Raw genomic sequence first — 11,730 nt, forward strand, 5'->3', positions numbered from 1 at the left:
AGAGATTTAATTTCTCTGTTGGCGGCACTAAGCCTTCACAAAGACTTGTGTACCACAGGTACGCCCAGCTTGCCAGATGCATTATTTTTTAGCCTGTTTAACAAATAAACTTTATTTTCAATCAAATATTGTTTAATCTTTGGTTAAATAATTCATTTATATTACAAACATTAGTTTCCAGTCGTTCTGATACCAAAATTGCACAATGATTTCCTAACGACTCTAAATGAGTGTTGGCCTCTTTGTTGAATGCTACGAAGAACTATTATTTAGCAACCAACAACATGAAAACTGATTTAAAAAAAACACATATAGATTAAAAACTGATTATAATCTTAATATTTCTTTATCATTATTTTGACTTAATACTATGAAGGATCTAGTACAGCATGCTCACAATATCTGTGTGCTGACATTACATTTCAGCTTTATTTCTTTACAGCTGCTGCTTTATGGAGGACCAACTCTGCTATATTTAAAAATAAATACAGAAATAAATAAATGCTCAAGAAATAAATATACAATTAATTGCCCCCCAAAAGTACCATTAACAAATAAATGTAGGTAGAAATTATGTGAAACATAAATGTATGAATCTCTTATAATTAGCTTCTTTATTTATTCGCCTTCGTAATAATTACCTCATTTATTTATCGTCCGTTATAGTCTTCAAATTTATTTATTTATTACTTATTTAAGTATTTATTTATGTGCATATTATAATATTGTGGTTAATCTGTTTTATTCTTCCTTTGTTTTTTTTTACCCTATTTATTTCTGCCTGTTGTTCTTACATTTCTGTAAGCATTTCTGCCTCATTATGTAAATGAGGAGGGGAGTGTCTTAGAGAGTTAACTTCTGCCCATTGGTTGGTTAGCATTTTACTGCATCGGTTGAGAATGTAGGAGAAGAGAGGAGAGTCTGAAGTCAGTGGCCTTTTCTCAATTCACTAGAATGTCAACTTTGGGACATTTAAAAAAAAAATTATGCATAAAATCGGTAAATGGGCCATATATGGATGCTTAAAAGTATAATGTTCTCGCCTCAAATGATTTTAAAACGTACTTTTATTGAACAACAGCAACAGAAAAGAGTACTTTTAACTTAATACTCTGTGAGTTAAGACGATGGGCCGTTAACCAATGGGCAGAAGTTAACTCTCTAAGACACACCCCTCCTCATTTGCATAATGAGGCAAAAAGCATACAGAAATAAAAAAAAACAACAGGCAGAAATAAATAGGGTAAAAAAAATACAAAGGAAGAATAAAAGAGACAAAAATATCACATTATGCACATAAATAAATACTTTAAAAAAAGTAAATAAATAAGGTTGAAGATTATAATTGGACACTAAATAAATAAGGTAACTTTTTCAAAGGCGAATAAATAAAGAAGCAAATTAAAAGAGATTCATACATTTATGTCTCACTGTATAACCTCATTTCTACCTACATTTATTTGTTTATTTTATCTTTCGGGGCAATTAATTGTATACTTATTTGTTTATTGAGCATTTATTTATTTATGTATTTATTTTTAAATATGGCAGAGTTGGTCCTCCATACTGCTTTTGTAAAATGGGCATTTTAATCCTGTCTAAGGCTCCTAAGCATTTAGTTAGTAGAGCCAATGGCGTAACGACACAACAATAGGCCCTTAGCAATACAAAGTACAACACGTATCCTTTATTGCGGTTTAAAACATTTTATGTGTGTGTTTTTTTTACCAACCATCTAATGAAATACACACAGTTATTAACAAAGTAATTAAAAGTAGCACTGTCTGCTTTGCTATTGGTGTCGTGTTTAAACGGCTCACCATCCTGTTGAAATCTGCCATGTGTTGGGGTATAAATAAGGTCTGGTCAGTCAGCTTAGTATTAGGTGGGTTTAACATTAATTTTTCGCACCATTACATCTGCAAAGAGATGTCCTAGTTCACAATTGCGTAGGGGGCCACCCAGGTGTCAGTGACGGGGCCCCTAAGAGGTCAGGGGCCCCTAAGCAACTGCAGTCTCTGCTTACTGATAGATACGCCATTGAGTAGAGCCATCAGTGTCTGGCACACAAACAGAGATGAAACCTGCAGAGTTGGTGGGATGCGTCTCACCTTTTCAGGGTCTTGGCTCTGCAGGCTGCCAACATCCAGAGGAGTGATGAGGGGCACATTTTGGAAGCCATCCTCAATACTCACAGCTTTGGCCCCTTTGTCCTGAAGATTGCTCCCCAGTTTCACCATCTTCAGCCTCCTGGTAATATTCCTTTATTTCCCTCTAGATCTGCTCCTGGAAACAGAAACCAATTAGAAACAGAAATAATGTACATCTCATGCTCTGCGGGAAAAATAAAAAAGAGAAATAAGTTTAGAAGTCATAGATTGGATTTTTTTTTCTTTTTTTCTTTTTTTTTTTTTACAAGCTGAATGATTCTGAATTTTAAATTATGCTGAAAAAACATGGATATAATTCAAGGATATCCTGGAAAAGTCTTCTAAAAGCGTCTTACTTTCAGCTGTTGGTCCCGGTCCGCCCGCTGGCTCTGCGCTGCGGCAGGGAGAGGATGGAGCAGTGGGAGCAGGTGATGCTGGAGGCTGATGCTGATGCTGGAAGCTGCGGGGAAAGCAAAGCTGCGCCGCCGATGACAAGCTGGACGTCTGGCTGCAGGTTTTCAGTCAAGCAAAGCAGCCCAACCCCCTAATCCGAGCACAGCCTCTCCTTTCCTGTAGAGCTACACCCAACCGCTGGAGCTGCTGGCCGCTAGAGGGATGTTTAGCCTCTTTAATCCCCCGATTTCGTTTGTTTGGTTTAAGTGGAAGCTGAATTAGTGTTGCATTTCAAGGCGCCTCGTGAATTGCAGCTTTTTTAATCGGTAAAGTGGAACCGTTTTATATTTAATGGGAAAATGTACAATATTATAGAGCCAGTTCATTACAATCCAGCTAACCTTTAAAAATAACATAAATACAAATATTATAGCCTTTTAAATTTTAATTTTCACATTATAAAACTCTGACATGGGGATTCAAGTTGTTCATTATTTAAACAATGCTAGCTGAAATAAATTTCAATAGTAAATATGTTTAGAAATATGTATCCTATAAATGTGAAACCATTTTTCTCTTATAGCACCCAAATGCAATCTATATTAGATCTGAATTAGTGTTGCATTTGAGGCGCCTCGGAAATTGCAGCTTTTATAGTGGTAAAGTGGAACCGTTTTATATTTAATGGGAAAATGTACAATATTATAGAGCCAGTTCATTACAGTCCAGCTAACCTTTACAAATAACCTATATACAAATATTATAGCCTTTTAAAATCTATTTTTTTACATTTAAAATCTCTGACATGGGGATTCAAGTTGTTCATAATGCTAGCTGAAATAAATTTCAATTGTAAATATGTTTAGAAATATGTATCCTATAAATATGAAACAATTTTTTTTCTTACAGCACCCAAACGCAATCTATATTAGAGCTGAATAAGTGTAGCGTTTTAGGTGCCTCGTAAATTGCAGCTTTTATTGTGGTAAAGTGGAGCCGTTTTATATTTAATGGAAAAATGTACAACATTGTAGAGTCAGTTCCTTTCAATCTAGCTAAGCTTTACAAATAAATAAATAAATACAAATATTACAGCCTTTATATAAATGTGAAACATTTATTTCCCTACAGCACCCAAACGCAATTTATATTACAGCTCTATTTTTTGTTCTAAGTCGCCATCTGGCGATCGTTTTAAAGTATTGCAGATTTTTCTGATTAAAAGAGTGACAGCGGATCATCTGTTGATTAGATTGTTTTAAGTTATTAATTCCCCCTTTGGACTTCCTGCAGATTTTGACATATAACCTCCACACACTTTGCTTTATTTTAATGGGATCATATGAGATAGACCCACACAAAGTGGGTCAAATAGTAGAAAAGTTTTCAGCTTTTTTTTGTATTACAGCTTGAATTCTGAAAAGTATGGCATGCATTTTACCATTGAAACCCCTACAGTAAATACATTCAAGTGATATTCTCTCTATTTCTAATGTATCCCCAGGATAAATAAATAAATAAATCTGACCCGCGCAGGCTTCAAAGGATTTCTTGAATAAACAGCATCATAATAACCAAGAAACACAGCTGAAAGATTAGGGGTGAAGTTAAGCATAAAGGACATTATCACAGTTTTACATCCCATAGAGTATGATTAGAAATACAACCAAACAGACAGGAATGGAACAATTGATAAGAAAGAGAAGCAGCCAATATAACTTAAGATAAGTTTACGTAGGTTTTAAAATATATGACACCACTCCTATGATGAAACATGGTTGAAGCTGCATCATGCTGTGGGAATGCATTTCTTCATTCGGGAAAACATTGGCCGGAATTAATGGGAAGATGGATAGAAATATATGAAGTACCATCATGGAAAAAAAAACAATCTGTGAGAGGCTGACAGAAACATAAAAAGTGGAGCTGGCTTTTTTTTTTTCTTTCCAATAGGAGAACGCATGTTATGATAAAACCAGAACTGAAAGGGAATGATATAAACTGGAATATCTATCATAAAGTCCTCAGGGAGAACATGCAATCTGCAGAAAAACCCTGGGAATCGAACCAGAAACCTTCTTGCTGCAGGGCAGCACTGAGCAGCCCCATTTTCATGTTGTACATTTGAATGTTTTTAGAAGGTTTTTGACTATATTACATAGCTCAGTTTTAGAATAGTGTAAGATTGATAGAAGAAGGGAAGAAGATAGGAAGACTGATGAAAAGAAGATTGAATGAGAGAGGAGGGAAAATAGGAACCCTGATGGAAAGAACAGTTGAAGAGATGCGAGAAAATTCTACTTAGCAGAGAGCAGGTAGACGTCAGAACAGGGCTGGAAAGAAAAGGACCTCAGTAACCAGCCAGACACACCTGGATTAATCAGCTTGTACAGTGATGAAAGACTGGAAACAAAGGAGCTGCTGAAGTTCAGAAAGTAGTGGAGCTTTGCATAGAACCCATTAGTGGGAGAAATGAATTTGCTTCTTTGAGATGGAATAGAATAGAAAAATTGAATGGGGAAATTCTGGTAAATCAGCAGGTCTGTTGACAGAAATAATCATCGTTTAGCTGCAGGATCCCAATTGTTTGATCCATGTTAACGCAGATGTTTAACTCTCAAAGGGATGCAGATGTGAACAGAATGAGTATTTGCTACTTCTATGAAGAACTGGAGGGACTGTGTCTCCACAGATGGCCTCAGGCGTAGGCTTAATGTTGGAGAAATGGTTGTGTTTACTTTTCTGGATTCTCTTTTCTTCATGTCAATCTCCCCTTAGGGAACGGCAGAGCTCTTTAGGCCCCACAAAATTGGAAAACCCTGGTAACCAACCAGGACCCTCCACTCCCACCCCTTTCCCCAAACCCAGATACAGCTTTCTATCTTAGGAGATAACAGTATGGAGAGGCATTACTGGCTTTTACACTTGATTTTTGTTGTTTAAATATTAATAAATATGTAAAAATAAATGAAACCATTACTGTTTCCTAAATTAAATCTTAACGAGACAAACACTACTTGGTTACAGTAAAAAGGCAGAATCTAAACTCCTAAAACGTAGCATAAATAATCAGACCACAACACAAACGTTCATCACAGTTAAGATTTATTTCATTCAACATTTCACATTACAAATATTTAAAAATTATGCATACTGTTATAAATAGTTGGCTGCAAACAATTAAATAACAGATTTTTCTTTTTCGTTTCACTAGCACTTCTACAGACCAACTGCTAGAAATATGGACATATTTGTATTACATAACTTAATTAGAAAGGAAAATACAAAAATAGGAACTTATAAAGTGAAATGACAATAAAAATTAAGGTGATATCTTAAGTAAAAAAATGCTATTAATAAATACAACAACCTTCCCATACACAGTTAAAAACTATTGAAATCTTGCCATTAAGTAACATCATTAACAGACAAATATTTAAATATTTATTTTCCTTCAGAAAATGTGAACCATATATTGTGGAGCACAATATAGCAATTAGTAAAAACTAGACACTTTAACATATTAAAAGCTTCACCTCAAAAATATAACAAAAATCTGATCAAAATTATAAAAATCAATTATACATTCCAATTAAAAATATACCAATAAACATTGACCTAATAATTACAATGCAATCAATCACAGTAGCTTAAAATAAACCAGAAAATAAGCAAAATGAGCACAAAAACCTTTTAAATGTTTTAAAAATAACTTCAATTATTTATATTAGTACAAATAGTTTGATTTCTTTTTCTTTTTTACAAACACCAGCATGAAAAGGATTACAATAACAGTAGAAAATGACTGTGAAAAACATATTAACATCTTCTTTAATTAAATGTCTGCAATCAAAAATGGCATTAAAGAATTACATTGCAAAGAGTCTTTCTCTGGAAAAAGGTTTAAAAGAAGTATTGCACATAACAACTTGAAGTTAACTTGCAACAATTTACCACATTCAAGTCTTTAAGCTCCCCTTTCCTCCAGATAGGTCTATGTTAGCTCACCGCGACGCACGGCGGGGATGAGTTCTCAAGTCTTTTCAAAAACAGTGTTTCTTTTCGTTTACGTTTTTTTTTTTTTATCGTTTTTGTTTGTTTCGTTTTTTTTTTTTCCACACAGATGCTCAAAGTCCTGCACTGCCGCATCGGATTAAAGATATTTCTCTCTCTGTCGTGTGCATCCCTGCAGAGGTCTGCGGATAAGGGGAAACGGAGGGAATCGACACGAGGGGAGGGGGTGAGCTGAGGTGTCCTTAACGTAATAAGTTGAGAAACATTTGGTGCACACCACAACAGTTAATTGTAATATCTAATTCATGTATTTGTCTTTTTTTTTTTTTCGTCATGCATGCTAAGGATTACAATAGGTGCTAGTTGGCAAGTTCAAGAATATATATATATATTTATATATGAATATGTATATAGATTTTTTTTTCAAATATTAAAATATCTAAAACACCAAACATCCATTCTTGTGGTACGAGATTCAGCATGAAGCATGAACCAGATTTTGCATTCTCCTCTTTATGTTACGCTCCATCTATGGAGAGGAAACCAAGACAGAAGTTACCATTTCCCCCCAAACTAACACAGCCAAGGTCGGAGACATTTACATCGAATCCAAATTACAACTTTTTTTTTTGTCCTTTTTCTCTTCCTGCCATGCTTTTATTGACCAAATCGACAACTAGTGTACGACCAAAACAAAACCAAAAAAAAAAAAAAAAACAAAGACCGAGAGTGTTCCGCTTTGGTCTATCCTCTGCAGATCTGAAGTCGCATCAACACAACTGCGCACTCGTAAAGTTGTAAAGACTCCTCAGCACGGAAATGTATAAAAAGCATAATTGAAAATAATAATATATATTGAAAGCAGTCAACTTTTTTTGTCCTTTTTTTTTCGTAAAACGAAACATCTCCGTATACGCAGATCTCTCAGTAACAAAAGTACAAAAGCTACCTTTCACAATGTGAAAAATTGAGGTATTGCAAAAAGGAGTTTCCCCATATTTGTGAAAAATGTGCCTAAAATGACTGTTTGGAAAAAAAAGACAAAAAAAGGAAGAAAAAAAAAAGAAATATTTAGAAAAGTAGTGCATAATAAATGTTTATATGTGCATGACAAAATAATTTAGCTAGAAAACACTGTACCAAAAAATCAGCAGGCCATGTATAAAATAATCTTTTTTTTTTCTTCTCATTTAAACAGCAAATTCTTCACAAAGTGTTTTTTTTTTTTACTTCTAAAATGCTCACCCGAAAAAACTGACGCTCGGGGCGCAAAACTACACCCCCTCCCTCCGCCCCGAAGATATGAGGATTCTCACTAGTGTGTGTTAATAAATCAAGTTTCGGTACTAAACTCCCTGACATTTAAATGCTCGGCTAGAAGGTCGCCACGGTGACACCAAAGAAAAGATATGAGGATTACTTTTCACCTTCACTGTGGGAATGTGCATTTTAAACTTGCAGAAGTGTTTGAGATAAAAAAAACAACAAAAGAACGACACGTGCCTGACAGGGCCACCGCCCCTTTGAGCCGGGGTCTTCATCTGCAAAGCCCTGTTGGATTTTCCACTTATAATGTTTACTGTTGAATATATATCTGCACCGTCTGCATCGTGTTCAAAGGCCAATCTTTGGTTTGTTGAAGTCCACCAGGGCTTGACAGTGAACCAAAAACTGGGTCGGAGTGATGCATTGATGAGCATATATGTAGATAAATAAACTTTAGTTTGTAAAAATGAAGAAAAAAAAAAAAAAACATGCAAGAGACTATCTTCATTTATGCTTCTAAAACACTGGATGCTGAGTTGGACTCACTTGGCAGCAAAAACAAACAAAAAAAACAACACAAAGGATGGAGGGGTCGTTCCCTCCATGAATCGAACGCGTGCCGACGATGTGCGAAGCGGATCAACTCGCACTGCATGCTTTCGCGGAGCGCCGCTTTCACTCCTGGATACAAAAGGAGCACTTCTGTCGTTAAAAGACTCAGGAGAATTGCACAAATGGGTTTTTAATGGGAACCAGCAGAGACAGGGGCTTCCTGTTTGGAGGCAGCCAATCAGGATACTGCTTGGACAGCGCGGAAGAGGAGACGCCTAGCAAATGCACTCGCAGCCCATTAAACCTTTTCACATTTCTGTTTACTTTAGGATTTTATATGATAGGGAGACCTGAAGTAGTATAGAAATTCAAGTAGAAAGAAATGAATCCCTTTCTAAGTTGCTAACGCTACAGAGTCCAATGCAACTTATCTCCACAGGGTTAAACATGGTGGAGGAAGGATCATGTTGTGGGGATGTAGATTGGTAGAGAGTTTCTAGCGTAGCATCGTGCTAACTAGCCAACTCTGCAGTGGAATTAGTTTAGATCAAGGCCCAGTCAAAGTACAGACCTGAATCAAACTGAAGCCCAGAGATGGAGCCTCGCTTTGCGGATTAAACGGGCAAAAGAAACAGAAACACCATCAAGAGACTGTGGGCTTAAAAAAAAATGGGAGTTACCAAAATGTGAAAAGGATAAAGAGCGAGGAAATACTTCTAAACGGCGTTGTACCTTCACCTCACGTCCCGAATAATCTGAATCCAAACTCTCAGGTTTTGTGATCCAGCCTTTGCTCCCTGTTAGCTGCTGGTCTTTTCTAGAGCCCACAAGCAGACATGAGGGAAGCAAGGCTGTCTGCATCTTTTCGCCCCACATCACCCCTTAGCCACACATTCCCACACTAAACTGTACACTGTACGATACTTTACCCCTCCCCCCCACAGCACAACCCTGGGTTTGATTACAAAAATAAGGAGGTGATGAAGCAAGCGCGTATAAAACTGTGCCTGTTAGGTCGCTCTCTATCTGTTGCATCACTTCCCTCTGATTCTCACAAAGGGAAGCTTAACACCAGTGAGTGGTATTGTTTTTCCTTTTCTCGCTTACTTGCTGTTATTTATCTTCTTAATGTATTCGGCACATTAGCAGCTGAGTTTGAGGTATTGGTTTTTGCATGTGAAAAAATGGAGATCGAAACCCAAATCTGTGTTGCTTGAATTTGTTTGTTTGTTTTTTTTTCTTTATCCAAGTAACGTCAAAATGTCTGTATGGTCTTGGAACATATAAGAAGGATTTTTGTTTTTTGTTTTACAAACAGGAGAAAAAAAAAAAGACTCAATTTCTTCCTGTAGTAGGCCCTTTCAGTTCTTCAAAGGTAATTAGGATTCAGCTTTGGTTAACTACAAAAGGGTCTCATATAAGATGTCTTCACTCTTTAAAACAGAAAATAAGTGCACTCTTCTTCAGCAACACCTTTGTTAATCACATTTTGCTCTGGAGCCATTTGCAGCAATAGCAAACTAAATCCCACGTCTCCGAAATAAATAGCCAATGACGCACTTTTTCAGCAGCATTTGCTGTGAAGACTTTGTACAAAAGGAAAAAAAAGGCCACAGCTCTGCTACAATATAAGACAGCTGGATGTCAAATCAAAGGTGTTTTTAAGGGCCTCTTGTATCAAAAGGAAATATTCTTTTTAGAAAAATATGCCAATTGAATAGCAGAGTACCATATCACACATCAAAACTTTCCTATATTAATATATATTTATATATATGTGTGTTTTTGAGAACTAATAAAAATATTTCAAAAAGAAGAAAAATAAAATTATGTTACATTTTTTTTTCTACTAGATGGACATATTTGGATACTACTCCAGTTTTTCTCTTCTATCTTCAAAATATCGATATATATTAACTTTAAATAAAACCCAAAAAAACAAAATGCTGTTAGGTGAAATTAGAGCAAAAAAGGAACCAGCAACAGAAAAGTGCATTTATTTGTACAATGATTTGCGACTCCTCCTGCACTACCTCTCCTTCCCCGGCTCCTCTGTCGCCTCTCCCTCTCCGTCGCTCAGTTCCAGCGGAAGGAGATGTGGCGCGGTCGGTCGCCTCCCTCCTTCACCAGAGGCTTGTGGAACTCGCGGCCGGCGCGGGAGTGGATGGCCGCCCAGCAGTACTCGCAGTAGTACTGCAGGCAGGTGACGTTGGCGCAGAAGAACGGGGCGAACTTGCCGCCGCAGCGGGTCCCCTGGCACTCATCGCACAGCTGGTCGTCGAGCACATATGGCTTCACTTCCACCTGGAAGTCAAGGTAAAGATTAGATATTTTGCTTCAGGAAAAGCTGAGGTGATTCAGATTCAGACATTTTTTTATTTCAACATTTCATACTTCTTAGTCATACCTACTTAATTTATTTATTTTTTCTTCTTTTCTAGAGCAATAAAGCTTTAAATACGGAGCCTGAATTTAGCAGAGACCAGGAAAGAAGGAACAAACTAGAGCTGGGCAATATGGCTTCAAAATATAATCTCCATTTTTTTCCCCGTATAAAATCCAATAAATCGATTTAATTGAATCGAATAAAAACAGACATTACTTTTAGCAACTATCCGTATTTCAAACATCCCCATTTAAAGGGCAAAGAAATGCACGCTGTGAGATGCTGTTAAAACAATGTTTCACAACAAACAAAGAGAATATAACAAACTAAATGTTTGCAGGTGGTTGTGTTACATCGTCAGCTTATCAGTTATGATTTCACATCTAAGAAAAAAATTACAAATTACATTTGCGGAAAAATAAAAATCTGAAAAAAATTTAAAAAATCAAATCTTCATAAATGAATAATTATATTCATTGATATTAACAATTAATCACCCAGCCCTAGAATGAACAAAGGAACAAATAATAAAATACTCATTTATCTTTTCTTCAGAGATAATTTTTTATATTAAGCATCCAAATTTAAAATCTTAATTCAATAAATTTTGTCAAGTAAAATAATTTTAATCAATTGACAGATCATTTCTCTTCTTTTGAGAAGTTATTCATCAGATTTTGTGGTTTTTTTTTGGTTGACCTTTTTTGCAGGAAGTTTATTCCTAGCAGTAAACTTCAGCTTTTTGTGTATTTGCTATAAGACCATGTGACAGGAAGATTGCATATGCATAAAATGAGTAAACAACAGCGCAAAAAGGTTTTTAAAAATAAGTAAAAATTCCTTATTGGTGTATCTACCCTCCATTTGAACAGGTCAATAAAATTATCTGTCAATGGAATGAGATTGTATCCCCTAAAAAACATTGGTAGATCATTTTACTTGCCTACTGAAATGTTTCTTTTATAATAT

General features: G+C 35.9%; 1 protein-coding gene across 1 annotated transcript in view; it reads right to left on the reverse strand.

Annotated features, from left to right (window-relative positions):
* The window catches only part of LOC107100902 (neuron-specific protein family member 2), a 52,363-nt gene extending 49,560 nt beyond the window's left edge, over positions 1-2,803 (reverse strand). The window contains exons 1-2 of the mRNA XM_015399576.1: positions 2,507-2,803; positions 2,112-2,286 (exon numbers count right to left, since the gene is read on the reverse strand). Of these exons, the coding sequence (XP_015255062.1) occupies positions 2,112-2,240 (129 nt within the window). The 5' untranslated portion in view covers positions 2,241-2,286; positions 2,507-2,803. The remainder of the gene's footprint in view (positions 1-2,111; positions 2,287-2,506) is intronic.
* Between the last annotated feature and the right edge of the window lie 8,927 nt (positions 2,804-11,730).

The sequence above is a fragment of the Cyprinodon variegatus genome, unplaced genomic scaffold, assembly GCF_000732505.1.
Source record: "Cyprinodon variegatus isolate N-32 unplaced genomic scaffold, C_variegatus-1.0 Scaffold1025, whole genome shotgun sequence".
Taxonomy (NCBI): domain Eukaryota; kingdom Metazoa; phylum Chordata; class Actinopteri; order Cyprinodontiformes; family Cyprinodontidae; genus Cyprinodon; species Cyprinodon variegatus.